This window comes from Ornithorhynchus anatinus, chromosome 6 (assembly GCF_004115215.2).
Source record: "Ornithorhynchus anatinus isolate Pmale09 chromosome 6, mOrnAna1.pri.v4, whole genome shotgun sequence".
NCBI classification, from domain to species: domain Eukaryota; kingdom Metazoa; phylum Chordata; class Mammalia; order Monotremata; family Ornithorhynchidae; genus Ornithorhynchus; species Ornithorhynchus anatinus.
In genome coordinates, this window is record NC_041733.1 from 18,695,161 (window position 1) to 18,710,971 (window position 15,811).

Genomic DNA, 15,811 nt, shown 5'->3' on the forward strand with positions numbered 1-15,811 from the left:
TTTGTTAAGCACTTATATGACAAGTTAATCAGAGTGGGCCCAGTCCTTGTCCCACATGGGGCTCACAGTCTTAGCCTCATTTTACAAATGAGGTAACTGAGGCCCAGAGAAGTTAAGTAACGTGCCCAGGGTTACATAGCAGACACTCAGTGGAGCCTCTTCCCTTCCTTTCCTCCAGCTTCCCACCCTTAAGACCACTGTAGAAGCACTTAGTACAGCGATTTACATATAGTAAGTGCCCAATAAATATCACTGGTGACACAACAACATTCCCAACACAAATAAATGGCCCAAGGGGCTCAGACCTCACTTTCTCCTCCAGCAACCTCACCTTTGTAGCTGGCGTGAATTCCAGGGAACGGGGACTCCAAGCTGGCCCAGTTCTCACAATCCTGAAACAGACAACCACAGAGCTTGGAGCCAAAACCCTATCCATCCAAGGATCCACCTCAATCTCTACTCCAGTCTCCAACCAAAGCAGCTAATCCAAAACCCAACAGAACCCACAAGGTCAAGACCCAGAAGGACTCGAGATTAGGGGAGGTAATAATAATAATCATGGTACTTGTTAAGCACTTACTACGTGCCAAGTACTGCTTTAAGCACTGGAGTAGATACGAGGTAATCAGGTTGGACACAGTCCCTGTCCCAATCCCCATTTTATAGATGAGATAACTGAGGCACAGAGAAGTAAGTGACTTGCCCAAGGTCACACAGCAGATAAGGGAAGGAGCATAATTAGAACCCATGACCTTCTGACTCCCAAGCTCTGTCCACTAGGTGGAGGGAGAGGCTGCATCAATCAGTCTCTCACCCTGACCTGTATTGGCCTAAGACAGGTCTTGCGTGCCCTCCTAGCTCTGTCCTGTCTCTGTCAGGGCAGGATCCTCTAGTGCCCACTGCAAGGTGGCTTGGGGCTCTTGTGCCACTGGAGGAAGCGGCTTGTGGGGCACATCGGAGATGGCTAAAATGAGTAACCAGGGTGAACCTACCTCATCATCCATCTTCCTCTGAAAATCCTCCTCATTCTTGCGGGATTTGCAGCCTGTTTGAGCAGCCAGCATCCCAAAGGCACAGTAGATTCAAAGAAGGCCCAGCAATTAGAGAAAATATCTAGTAATCAGGCTAGACAAGTAGATACGCTATCCAGCCTGGATCAATCTTCAGCACTGACCTCTCCCAGTGTGACGACAGGAAGAGTGAACTGAAATAGGTATCTCTCATTGGGCAAACCCAGATATATGACCTCAGAAGGGGCTAGTTCACAAGAGAGAACGTTTACCACCTTGTTGCCAGGGTCTGTGTTAGCACCTTTTCAGGCCTACCCGAGGCCTAAAAATTTGAAGAAGTGTTTCTGGATGGGTGGACAGGGTATGGAGAATTGCCCGGAATGGGGATGGGCAGAGGTGAGAACCCAAGTGGGAGTGAGGGCCGCAAGCTAACAAGCAGCAGAACAACGAAGAGCAAAAAAAGTTTTAGAGAAACTTCTTTCCAACTTTCTTTCCTAGGGAGTAGTGAACCTTGCCCCTCCATGAATCCCGCCAATCACGAACTGCATTATTATAGTTATAATTATAAATTGTATTTATTGAGCACTTACTGTATTCACAGCACCCTACTGAGCACTTGGGACAATACAACATCAAACGCATTCCCTGTCCTCTCCGAGGTCCCTAACATCAACCCGTCACTGCACCCTTTGGTGGATGCTTTTATCTTTTTTATAATAATAATAGTATTTGTTAAGCACTCTTATATGACAGGTTAATCAGGTCGGACACAGTCCTTGTCCCACTTGGGGCTCACAGTCTTAGCCTCATTTTACAGATGAGGTAACTGAGGAACAGAGAAGTTAAGTGACTTACCCAACATCGTATAGCAGATACGTGGTGGAGTTGGAATTAGAACCCAGGCCCTTCTGACCCCCCGGGGCCCGTTTTCTATCCACTAAGCCACCCTACTCATCATCATTAGTATTTATTGAATACTTACCATTGGGGAACACTGTACTAAGCACTTGGATGAATACAATACCTCTTCTCTGTATCCTGAACTTGCCCCTGACCCTGTTCTGCTGGTGACTGCTGGTGAGTTTCTGCTCCAGAGGGTCTCTGGCAATTCCCAAAAGCAGGAATTCATTCAGTCTACTCTCATTTACATTCACCATGAGACCCAATATAGTTCTGATGAGAAGAATCCACAAACCACTTTGAAATGCTCCCTAAATTCGGCCCCTAAACAGCTACCTGAACAGGTTGATCAGGGTTCACCTGAAAGGTGTTTGTTGTTTATTGGCTCCAGCTGCTTCTGCTGGCTTTTTAACACAAGATTTCTCAGGTGCCCAGGCTGGTGGAAAAAGCAGGAAGTAGTTTTTGGTCAGATTTTGAAGTAGGGAGTTGCTGTGTCCTTATTGGAAAAACAAGAATTAGATAAGGAATATGCATACAAACTGGAGTTGGAATGGTGGGGGAAGCTGCATAAGAGGAAAGCCCTTGGGGAAAAATATTAATCAAAAGAATTTATTGAACAGCAACCACTGATAACAATTGTAGTATTTGTTAAGGTTTTACTAAGTGCCAAGTCCTGTACTAAACTCAAGGGTAGATAGAAGATAATCACCCCATATAGGGCTCACTGTTTAAGAAGGAGGGAGGACAGGTACTGAATCCTCATTTTGCAGATGAGGGAACTGAGGCATAGAGAAGTTAAGTGACTTACCCAAGGTCAGATTAGCCATAATTAGAACCCAGGTCCTCTGGCTCCCAGGCCTGTGCTTTTTCCATAAGGCCATTCTGCTTTCTCAGTGCTTGACAGTCCATTGTAAATTCCTTGGACAGCATTCTGTAAATTTGCAGCTAAGGAAATTGTCATAGAAAATGCATTTTGGTTTCAGCATACCTTCTGGGAGAGCTTCCCACCCATTAAGGTCAAGACAAGCTTTCTGATTGGCTGTGTGATTGGCTGACTGATAATTACTCATATTACCTGTTTGGCTTTTACTATTAATTAGGCACTTTTTTCCAAAATAGCATATTCTTTCTGCAGGGAGAACTAGCCTCATTTTATTGGCTCTTTTATGATGAAACTTTAAAACACATTTTTCTTAAAATGTTTTTGTTAAAGATATATTTTCCTAACCTTTCATCTGCCTTCAAGCTTTCACTGAGATTGTGTGTTTGCTGGCATCTTTTAAATCTTCCCTTTAATTATCTGCATAAAACCACCTTTACGCTGTGCAGCATTTGTATTTGCCCTTTTTACGTTAAAACTTGACAATAGTGGCATCCAAATGTTTCCAAAGTCTAGTCAACAGTGTTGTAATGATGTGCTTGGATTTGCTTGGCAAATCTTTTATCAGGTGCCATTAGGGTACCTAATTATCCTATTTGAACAGCAATATATGCTTTGAATCAGCTCACATTTCCCAATGCCACACCATCTCCATCTTGGGTTGGCATCATCACTAAAGCTTGGGTTCCCATCTTACCATAGACCTTTGGTATGCAGAATAGTGTTGTAGGCATTTGAATGACATATCAATAAAGGCCCAGGCCCTTCCTTTAGGAGCTTTCAAGGCTTGCCAGGGGTGGGTAGGAACGTGATCAGCTGAAGAGGGGAGGAAGGAAGATGGTTACTATAGTTCATGGTATGACTATGGCTACTGACACTGCCCTGTCACTCCCTAAATGGCTGTTTTTTCTTATAAAACCTCCTCAGCTTCCTGTCAAGTCAAAGTGTTCCTGTGTCAAATAAGTTTCTCTAGCAAGGAAGCCCTCTACCATTCACAAAGGTAGCCATTCATCTGCTGATGAGGAAAACTGGTGTACTTTGGGTGTACTATGAGCTTAGTTTTGTGATCTATGAGCTGAAACAATAATATGATTGATTTTTCCCTGAGGGAGAGAATTGAGATATTCTTCTGTCCAAATTCATGGGACAAATTCCAGTAGCTTGGTCGGCTGGGGGAGGAAGGATTGTCCTGTCCACAGAGGCTCAATAAATGTCAGTGGGTAGACAACTACAGGGAAAGCCCTAGACTTGCCAAAGAGAAGTGAAAGGAGATTATAAACCCTTTAAGCTATGAGTTAACTGTGGACAGGGATCATCCTGACTAATTCTATAGTATGTACTCCCCCAAGTGCTTAGAACAGTGCTTTACACACATTAGAGTTAAGTACCATTGATGGATAGATTGTTTAAAGAGCTGCTCTGTTCTTACTTTCTTCAAACTCCTATTCAAAGCCCCCTTCAGGGCCTACGTTGTCTCCCAGTAAGAATCAGTGTGGGATACCTCCAATATACGGAGGCCTGTTTTTGTAGGAAAAGCCATAAGGAAAATCCTGTGGACTATGATACAGTCTTTATTTTTCTTCATGCATGTTTTGTTTCCAGTTCTTTTGGAAGACTCCATGACAAAAGGCATATGTGGTTGTGTGGGGCTTTTGGCCTTTTTTAAAAAAATACTCAGAAGCCCCAGGTCAAATGAAGATCCAGAAATTGTTTGGAAATATTGAGCAGAGAGCCACCAGACATGGGGTTTGGGGATCTGGTGGGAGAGAAAAAGGCTCAGGGCTTCCACACTTGAATATTGGCACTTCCTTTCCCTACTAGGACCATGGGAAGCCATTTAACTCTGAATGCTTCCATTTTCCAGCTGTAGCCTGGGAACATTGATTATTTCAGAGGACTGCAGGGAGTGGATGTGCTAGCAAGAGGATTAGCTCCAAACCCTAAGGAAGAAAGAAGCTAAGCAATCCAATGCATTAATTTTAACCCTTGGAAGTTGCCACAGTGGAGGAATAGAAGCATGGGGGCAGCGAAAGGCTGATGACAGCTGAGCTTGCATGTGAGTTCCCATTCCAGCCACAGGTCATAAAAGCCTTCTCTGCCTAATAGGCAAGCTCTCCTTTCCCTTAGATAGCAGCTCTAAGTTTTACAAGGGGCTGCAAGTTTCCCAGGCTTCTGCAGAGGTTAGGGGAGATTCACGGGTAGGCTGGTGTACATAGAGTTCATCGTGCTCCCCTCTTCCTCCCCACGCTCTCTGCTTCATCTTGGGCTAGGAGAGTGAATTTGGTGGAAGATGGAGTCTGGACAGTTGAAATGCGAGGAGGCTGCCCTCCCTGAGTCTGGGTTGGGTGGGGCACACTTCCCTTCTTTGCTTAACATACACATAGGACTCCACGTTGGATGGGAATGGGGCCTGTTGAGATCCCACCTGCACGGCCCCTTCTTAGCCTCAGTTAGAAATACACTGAGTCTGTGTTGATCCAGTTCAATGGATGACTGCTTGGCTCCCCATGGTACTTGGCTACTGTAGATGAGCTTGGGTCTGGCAGGTGAGTCCTAATGCTGGTGGGAAGCTCCTGCATCAGCTGTTCTTACTATTGATCCACTTCATTCCTGAGGACTGCTTGGTGTTTCCAGGCTAGAGGAGCCAAAGGGGCACAGAGTCACTTGGTGTTGGGGCCTGGTGCTGCTGGAACTCCAGGGGCTCCTGGGGAGGCTGCTCAGGTGAGATGAACTGGCACAAACCTCTTGAGGCTCAGAGAAGCCCAATTCGGGCTGGGTTGAAGTCATGTCCTTAATTCAGTGTGGGAGAGAAACAAAATGGATGGGGTTAGTGTCCTGAACCAAAGACTAAAAAAGACTGTGCTTGGGTCCTATGGGTGGGGAAAGTGTGCTGCAAGAAGGAAAGGATCGGGAAACCCAAGCCTAGAAGCCCAGCTCAGTTTGGGCAGGGACCATGTCTATTAACGTTACATTGTACTACCGAGAACACAGTAAGCACTCAAATACTTGATTCACAGAAACTCCGGCCTAAACATTAGGCTGGTCTTCAGGAAGAAAATTCCCATCAGTGTCATCCAACTGCCTCTGATAATCCAGGACTCCTTATTGACATTGCTTCTTGGTCAGCATGGAGGCCAGAGACAGACTGCTTCGGGGAAGATAAACCAAACAAGCTTGGGCTCCAGACAACCCTCTGTGGCACCATCATGCCACTCATAGTTGGGAGGGGTCCTATAGGCTCAGCATCAGATTCCCAATCTCCCCTAGGAAAGAACTTGGAGAGGTTCAGGAGTCATGTGGGCAGCAAACACAAGGAGGACAGTTCACAGGGGGCTGAGGAGAGGGCTGTCAGGAGGCAGTAGTCCTAGGTCTAGAACCACTCATGGACCAGAGTGAGGACAGGGATATTGGGTCCTCCCAGAAGCAGCAGGCAGTAAACAAGCTTAATTGACCCAACGGATGCAGAGCATTGTCCTACATGGGCTGGTTCTCCTAGAATACGCATCATTGTGGATCCTACTGTTTAGGGAAATTTGCACTGCGATAGTCATGCTTTGTCTCCTGCCAGCCGTATATACCCAACCCTCTTCCAACACTGCACTGACCTGTTTCCAGGTACATTCGCATTGTTAGATCTTTCTCTATTTCCATTATTAGTCTGGCCAAAACGTGGAGGGAAAATGTGCATTCTGGCCAGATTGAGTGTGCTTGGGGTAAGTGTGGGTGAGAAAATAGTTACAACCTCTATAACTACTGACCCAGCATCAACAGCTCTAACTCCTCCTTCTTCCTTTGGTAGGCAATGATAATAATAATGACGATGGTATTTGTTAAGCACTTACTATGTGCCAAACACTGTTCTAAGCCCTGGGGTAGATACAAGGTAATCAGGTTGTCCCACATGGGCCTTGCAGTCTTAATCCCCATTTCACAGGTGAGGTAACTGAGGCATAGATAAATTAAGCAACTTGGCCAAAGTCACACAGGTGACAAGTGGCAGAGCTGGGATTAGAACCCATGACCTCTGACTCCCAAGCCTGAGCTCCTTCCACTAAACCAGGCAGGCAGCAGTGAGGAAACTCTGTAACATGAGTGTGGATGGCTGGCTGAGCTTTTTAGCAGGTGCCCCTCCCACCCAGCAGCACCAACAGCCCCCAGAACCAAGTCCCCAACACCTCCTTGTCACTAGAGGGAATGTGGGGTGGCTTTCTGCAACTAGCTGCAAAGGTGAAGCACTTGGTGAGTATATGCATGGCTGTCAAGTGTATGTGTGTGTATAAGAAGCAGTGTGGCTTAGTGGAAAGAGCATGGCCCTGAAAATCAGAGTACCTGGGTTCTAATTCCAGTCTGCTACTTCTCTGCTGTGAGATGCTGGGCAAGTCACTTCACTTCTCTGTACCTCAATTTCCTCAGCTGTAGAATAAGGTTTCATTCATTCATTCAATAGTATTTATTGAGCACTTACTATGTGCAGAGCACTCTACTAAGCGCTTGGAATGTACAAATCGGCAACAGATACAGACAGTCCCTGCCCATTGATGGGCTTGCAGTCTAATCGGGGGAGACAGACAGACAAAAACAATAGCAATAAATAGAATCAAGGGGATGTACATCTCATTAACAAAATAAATAGGGTAATAAAAAATATATACAAATGAGCAGATGAACACAGTGCTGAGGGAAGGGGAAGGGAGAGGGGGAGCAGCAGAGGGAAATAGGGGGGGAAGGGGATCTTAGCTGAGGGGAGGTGAAGGGGGGGTAGAGGGGCAGTAGAGGGAGCAGAGGGAAAAAGGGAAGCTCAGTCTGGGAAGGCCTCTTGGAGGAGGTGAGCTCTAAGTAGGGCTTTGAGTTCTCCCTCCCACTTAGTCTGTGAGCCCCATGTGGGACAGGGACTGTGTCCAACCAGATTATCTTGTATCCATTCCTGTACTTGACAAATAGTAAGTGTTTAACAAATACCATCTGCCAGATGTAGCTCAGAGAAAGAACAGGCTCCTTTGCCATTCAGGTCACAGATTGCTCTCCTCTCTGCAGATATTAACAGGTGGCCTCTGACAGAATATTTCAAAGGGGATGAGCATACTGAATGGAGTGCAGTCTCCGGAGGTGGGACAAGACTGCTCAGAGCCACTTTGACTGTTGGGCTCAGTAAGATGGTGTCCACAATTGAGGAGGATTTTGGTGTTGCAAAGATTGTCACATGACCTCTCCCATCTAGTCACTGCATTCTTTTCCCCGGGACTTTATTTTAGGGGCTCCATCCATCTGTGTAGGAAACATTAAAATCCTTTGACCAGCTGGTCCTCAGAACTGTAGCCGGGGCAGGTGCTCCAGCGGCCGGGTGGCCTGAATCCTGGTGGAGCTGATTGGCTGTGATGGTGTTCCTTCTGCCATGGTTACTTCTTTCCCTCCTCGGTACCCTCTCCTCTTTCTCTAGGCCCCCACCCTGCTAGATCAAGGGATCCCATGTTTCTCCCTGCAGTTCAGGGACCAATCAATCACTAATAGTTAATGCACCGTACTAATACTAAGTATCTGGTAGAGTACACGGAAGGAAGCCGCATGTCCCCTGTCCTCTAGGAGTTTGCAACCTAATGGGGGTGATGGACAGTTGGAAATTGCTTGAAATTAGTGAGAGGAGGAATAGGAGAATATGAGAAGCAGCATGGCCTAGTGAATAGAGTATGGACCTGGGAGTCAGAAGGACCTGGTTCTAATCCCAGTTCCGCTACGTGACTGCTGGGTGGCCTTGGGCAAGTCTCTTAACTTCTCTGTGCCTTATTTACCTTATCTGCATAATGGGGATTAATACTGTGAGCCCTATGCTGAATGGGGACTGCTCGTATTTGTGCTTAGTACAGAGTCTGGCACATAGTAAGGACTTAACAAATACCATTAAAAAATTGAATTGGGAATAGGAAGCAGAGTCCATGGGGAAGCAATTTCATTTAGATGAGCTGCTGGATTCCCCTTGGGTCCACATTGATTCTTTTGAGACCCTGGGCATGTGGGCTGGTGTTTATTTTCATGGTGGCCTAAATGGGGTGAAAGTGGGCTACAAAGGAGACTGCTCAATTCCATCAGGTCAAAATGGTGACAATTGGGTTTCCTCCCCAGGGATTGGGCAGCTGTCAGTGGTGCCCTCATAAATGCTCATTTGGAAAGGAGATTCGGCCCTTAGGTTTGATCTGAGAGACACAGGCAATCACGAGGCAGGTTTGGGTGTCTGTCTCAGGGAGCTCAGCTCTGCTGAGGGACTTGTTTCTTGCTTTTTAGGTTCAGTTTATTGGGGGACTGTTTTTCGCCCTCCTTTTTTCACATCTTCAAAGTTTTTCTTTGTCTCTGAGAATGAAAAGTTGAAACTTTCTCCCATTGCTCATAATTATCCCGTTATTACTGTGCTGAAAAGTTTCTTGTGAAGAAGTGCCAAGTTTGTTGTTGTCTTAATAATGCCCAGAGTGGGGTGTCTGGGTGTTTGCAAAAAGTGGTTTTAATTACTCCACTCTGTTCACTGCAATGATAATAAGCAATGCCCAACGAGCCTATTGATGCTCAGCAATCCTATCTGGGTAAGATAATCATGAGAGGCTTTCACCCTTTTCAGTGACAGTTTGAAAAACAAAAGCCTAGGAATGCAGAACACTTTAAGACATTCAGACATTTTTCCAACAAAGATTATGGCTTCTTAAAAAGTCAGGTTGGGAACTGGATATTTGAATCAAAGCAGACGTATTTCCCTTGTAATACAAAGATTGCCTTTTTCCTCTTCTGTTTATAGTGGTAGAAATTGATACATTTCTTTGACTAGAATACATCCAGGGGAACACTGGGAGGGATTGACTAGTATCAATTTTAATTCAGCAGTGACCCTTGACGCCCTGGGTCTCCTCTACCCAAAGTTTAGATTTTTCTGAGAAAATGAAAAAGGCATTGGCTTCAACTCAACAAAGAGAGACTCAGTATTGCAGCATCACAAGCTCCAGTTACACTTCCGACTCCGGCCCCTCCACAGTTGTGTTCTAGCACCTCGCTCTGCACTAGTCACAAAGCCTCCTGTGTATATCACAACCTCATCTAATCTCCCACTCCTGTACTGGGACCTAACATAAGAAAGAACTAGTCTTCCCAAGTGACCAGAGCAGGGCCAGTCTCAGACAGTGTGACAACAGAGAGATGGACTGCGTATAGCCGATAGTGACCCAACAACAACCTGCAGTGGTCATTTGGGGTTCTGCCCCCCCTGTTTTTTGGCAGCTTTTTGAAGGACCCTTTCAGGGTCTTGTTTTTGGCCGGGGTGGGTGGGACAGGACCCCCTGCTATACGGTGATGGCGGCAGTAGTGACAACTACTATTGCTACTCCTGCAGAAGGGGGAGATTTCTAATAATTATTATTATGGTACCTGTTAAGTGCTTCCTCTGTGCCAAGCACCATACTAAGTGCTGGGGTAGATATGAGATTATCGGGTCAGACAGAGTCTCTGCCTCTCATGGGGCTCACAGTCTCCAAGTGGGAGGAAGAACAGGTATTTAAACCCCATTTTACAGATGAGGAAACTGAAGCACAGAAAAGCTAAACGACTTGCCCAAGGCCACATAGCAGTAGGTAGCAGAGGCAGGATTAGAACTCAGGTTCCTTGACTCCTAGACCTAATCTCATCTTTCTAATCTCAGCTCCGGCACCTGCTTCCTGTATGATTTTGGACAAGTCATTTAATTTCTCTGTCTCAGTTTCCTCATCTGTAAAATGGGAGTTCAATGCCTGTTCTCCCTCCTACTTAGACTGTGAGTGCCATGTGGGACAGGGACTGTGTCCGATCTAATTAACCTGTATCTACCCCAGCATTTACAGCAACGCTTGATATAATCTAACCGCTTGACAAATATGATGATGATAATAATAATAATGATAATGACATCTCCAGGAGCAGCAGTCCCTCCCAGAGCAGGGGAAGGGTCAACTTTCTCTTTCCAAAATTCATTCATTCATTCATTCATTTGTATTTATTGAGCGATTACTATGTGCAGAACACTGTTCTAAGCATTTAATTTCCTATGTTACCACCGCTCACCCGAGAATCTTTTTTCTCAGCTACAGTCTGGCTTTGTCTACGCAGCACAAAAGTAAATAAAGACTTGAAGTTCTCCGGCTTAGTTATCACTCTGATCAAGTTCACTGGATAATTACTCAAGTTCTACCTCTCTGGGTAGCCCAGCAACAAGAAACAAAAGGGCTTTCCTCAAACTTTACAATCTTCATTAATCTCAAAGCTCATTTCTGATTTCCCTCTCCTAGTTTTCAAAAATAACTTGGGAATTCTGAAGGGACTTGAATGCTGGGGCATGAGGGACTGTGGGACTCTGCCAGACTTTATTTTGTGATTAATTCCTGTCACCGTAGTAGAGTGGAAATGGGGGCCTTCTGGCTTTTGAGGTCTATAAAGACTTCCCTCTCCCAATCTTCATCCCCCTCAAATCCCTGCTCCCTTTCCAGCCCCATAGTCTAAATGGAAAATTGTTGCCCTAGGCTCAGACCATTATCAAAAAGTTATTTCCTATCTCTAGCTCACATATATTTCCACCCTCCCTTGCATCTAGTAACTGAGTCTCTGTAAACAGTTTCACTTGCATGTATCAGAGACTCATTACTAGAGGAAAAAAAAAGACTCTACTTGGCTTTAATGATCTACAACTGAAAAAAGGCATCTTTTCCTCAGAGGGCATATCAACATATTGCTGGTCCCTTCAATCCACTTCCCATTGGTGGAATTTCACTGCCTATTAGGGATATGATCCCTGGAGTCTCCTGAAGGCTGAAATCATGAGCTCTGGAGTCTTCTTGGAATATTTATTGTTTTCCTGTTCTAGGTAGTGGATCTGGATTTCAGTGATACGCAGTATTTTCTCCCAAGGTGAGTGCAAGAATGATAATAATGTTGGTATTTGTTAAGTGCTTACTATGTGCAGAGCACTGTTCTAAGCACTGGGGTAGATATAGGGTAATCAGGTTGTCCCACATGAGGCTCACAGTTAATCCCCATTTTACAGATGAGGTCACTGAGGCACAGAGAAGTTAAGTGACTTGCCCAAAGTCACACAGCTGACAAGTGGCAGATCTGGGATTCGAACCCATGACCTCTGGCTCCCAAGCCCGGGCTCTTTCCACTGAGCCACGCTGCTTGAACCAGTATCCGTATCCCTCTTGCCAGTTGAACCAAGCTATATCATACTAAATCATCTTTGGTGTTTGCCTTGGAAAGTGTAATGTATCAGCCAGTCAGAGAGAGCAGATCTGGCCTCAAATCACTTAATATTTTGAAGTCAAGGTAAGGGATATGTTTATACTAGCCACCCTCCCTTTAAAAATTGACTTTGATTCAGTGCTGAATGTACTCCTTGAATTTCTATCAAATCGGGATTTGATGCTATATTCTAGACTCATTGTGAGCAGGAAACATGTCTGCTAACTCTGTTGTATTGTACTCTTCCAACTACTTAGAACAGTACTCTGCATATAGTAAGGGCTCAGTAAATATCATTGATTGATTGACTCCCTCGAAGTGCCCTACAGATATGGAGTCAGCTTTTAAAATTAGAAAATGGCATTCCAAATAATTTGTTTTGTTTCTTAGGGTTAATTCAGGGACTTAATATAGGCAAGCAAATTCATCACTGGATTTGCAAAGATGCCTTTTCTCCCGCTGGGTTTGTGAGGAACCAAAGGAAAACCAACCAATTTGACCTCCCTTAAACCAGGCTGGGATGGATGCTTTGGTGACCCAACTCTGATTAAAGGCTATCTGTGGATTTTATTGTTACCTTGAAAGAACTATATTTCCAGCAGCAGTTACCTTGGAAGCTATAGAATTCAGTGAGTATCTGGTCTCCTTCACAACCTGAAAGCCCATTCCAGCTTTTTGATTTTTTTAAAAAAGGAATCTAATTCATTTTCTTCCCGCCTCTTATGTTAAAGGAGGACTTTACATTTTAATTCTAGATGGTAACCATCAGGAATAAAAATATCTGCATTATCTTGTATTTCCTACAGTCATCCCTGGAATTCCATTTGGCTTACTCATTGGAGAGTCGGTAGTTCCTTTGAAATGAAGGTGATTGGTGCCTGAGAGCTCCAGCTTGTGAAGTCAGACAAAATCTGTAGCTCCCCAAGTAGGCATAGCTATTTTCCAAACTGCTGACATACTATAACTCCAGGTACATTTTTGCATAACATTTAAATGTATTTTCTAAGTATCACTTAAGAGATATGGGATGTGATTTTGTGAGACAACTTTGTTGGCTGAGGTCAGAAAATAGCCTTCCCTTCATGTCCCCTTCCTCCTGCCCCCAAAAGAGTTAGTGAGATTAAGATTTTACATTCATCCTGTATCTCTGGGCTTCTAAGTAGTGAAAGAACATCAACTGGCCAAGAGAAGTATTAATAGTATTAACTGTGGTATTTAAGTGCTTACTATTGCCAAGCACTCTACACAGCACTAGGACAGAAAATTAAGTCTCACATGGGTTCAAAGTCTAAGTAGGAGGGAGAACAGGTATTGAATCCCTTTTTTTAATATGGTGGAATTGAAGCCCAGAGAAGTGTAGTGATTTGCCCAAAGTCACACAGCAGACAAGTGGTGAAGCCAGGATTAATAATAATAATAATAATAATGATAATGTTGGTATTTGTTAAGCGCTATGTGCTGAGCACTGTTCTAAGCACTGGGGTAGATACAGGGTAATCAGGTTGTCCCATGTGAGGCTCACAGTCTTAATCCCCATTTTACGGATGAGGGAACTGAGGCACCGAGAAGTTAAGTGCTTTGCCCGAAGTCACACAGCTGTGGGATTAGAACCCAAGACCTCTGACTCCTAAATCTGTGCTCTTTCGACTGAGCCACACAAATTAGAACCCAGGTCCAAAGTAGTTCAGCTAATAACCCACTGAGCAGGCTAGATAAAAATATGTTCTCATTAGATGAAATCTATCAGTGCAGTCAGAGGCAGAGTAGAGTCTACCCCTTGTTCCCACCAAAAAACAAATGCAACATAGGACTCATTTTTAGTCTAGGAGGGGATGAGATTACTGATTAGAATAATCTTCTGTTTTTATGACCTTAGTTTCTGCATTGGAGGCATCTGCTCCATCAGCAGATGTAACTATCAATTCTCACAAGGGTTAAAAACACTGGATTTAGGAAAATTCATCCTCCAGAAATGGTCTCAAAGATGGAGAATCCGTTCGAGTCTAATTTAGAAGACTGAGAAAGGTTCTAGGATGTTCGCTCTTCAAGCAAATCTTTTCAGCTCTTTCCCCATCACTGGATAGAGATCTGGCTTATTTTGATTCTCTCTGAAAAGTGACAGGCTAAATTAAGCTAACCTCTTTGGCACTAATTTCCTTCAGAACTTTGAATCCTGAAGGCTACCCAGAGGTACCACTTACCTAGCAGGTGAATTCCTCATTTGGAAGAAAGAAAATGAAAACAGGAGGAAACTGTAATGAGAATTTCAGTTCCACCCACTACAAAAAAAAGCAGAGACCTCACTTACCTTTCCTGATCAAAAAACCTAATTCCACTCTAATTTTAACTGCCCTCAGTGACTTAATGACCTCAGGTTAGAGACCAGATTATCTACAGATCCCAGCTCTGGGGAATACAAAGTTTTGTTTTGGGTGCCTCCTGAAAATTATACCATCTGCTCCTTGCCAGTTGATGGCTAATGATCAGGGATCCTGGGGACCCTCCAACTAATTCCCATCCAGCGCCCTTAGAGTCAGAACTCATTTGGCTTGTACTTGCTAAAATTCAAGCTCTCTTTCCTTCGTCTTGGTTCCACAGGTAGGAGAAAATGAATGAACTGAGAGGGGTCAACTACACTGAGGTCACAGAATTCATCCTGGTTGGACTTTCCAATCAGCTCAAAAGTCAAATCATCTTCTTCTGTATCTTGCTCCATCTCTATCTGGGAACCATCATGGGAAATATCCTCATCATTCTGGTAGTGTGGAAAGAGCCTCGACTTCACACCCCAATGTATTTCTTCCTTTGCAATCTGTCCTTTGTTGACCTGTGTTCCACCACCACCGCAGTGCCTCCGGCCCTTGTCAACTGCCTGAGAGACTGCCCCACTATCACCTACAATGACTGCTTCGCCCAAATGACCATCTCCCTTTTCTGGGGCATCACTGAATGCTGCCTATTGGCCGTCATGGCTTACGACCGATTCGTCGCCATATCGAACCCCCTGCGTTACACGCTGATCATGACAATGAGGGCTTGTTTCCAGACTGCCGCTACCATGTGGATAAGTAACTTCCTGTTGGCCTTAATTCCCGTGGTCACCATACCGGTTCGGTTTTGTGCAGGGCACAATGTAGTGAATCATTTTGTATGTGAGTTGGAAGCCGTCTTAAAGCTGGTTTGCTCGGACACCACTGTCAGTGAGATCCTGATGTTGATAAACTCGATCTTCATCTTCCCCCTCCCCTTTCTGTTCATCCTTCTCTCTTATATCCGGATCGTGGTGGCCATCTTGAAAATCCCCTCCACAGCTGGGCGGAGGAAAGCTTTCTCCACCTGTGGATCGCACCTGATTGTGGTGACCATCTATTAGGGAACCCTCATCTCCATTTATCTCAAACCTCAGAACAAAGACAGCAAGGACCAGGACAAAATCATCTCTATATTTTATGGAACAGTAATCCCCATGATGAACCCCCTCATTTATATGTTGAGAAACAAGGATATGATAGGGGCCCTGAGAAAGGCAGTTGGGAAAACCAAGCAAGTAAAGCTGTCCATTGTGTGACTGCTGAGTTGAGGCTGACTTGAGAAATAAGTATAATTCACTACAGGAGACAAATGAACTAGAATTGATCCATAAGGGCATTTGGAGGGCCTGGATTCTAAGTCTGACTTTGCCCCTCACTGTGGGACCTTGGGCAAATCCCTTAATTTATCTGTGCCTCAATTTCCTCATCTGAAAAATGGGGATTCCATACCTATTCTCTGTCCTACTTAG

General features: G+C 44.7%; 1 protein-coding gene across 1 annotated transcript; it reads left to right on the forward strand.

Annotated features, from left to right (window-relative positions):
* The first annotated feature begins 14,638 nt into the window (after positions 1–14,638).
* LOC100073844 (olfactory receptor 13H1-like) lies at positions 14,639–15,598 on the forward strand. The gene is given in 1 exon segment (XM_007670785.2): positions 14,639–15,598. A coding segment is annotated over 1 exon segment (960 nt).
* The last annotated feature ends 213 nt before the right edge of the window (positions 15,599–15,811 follow it).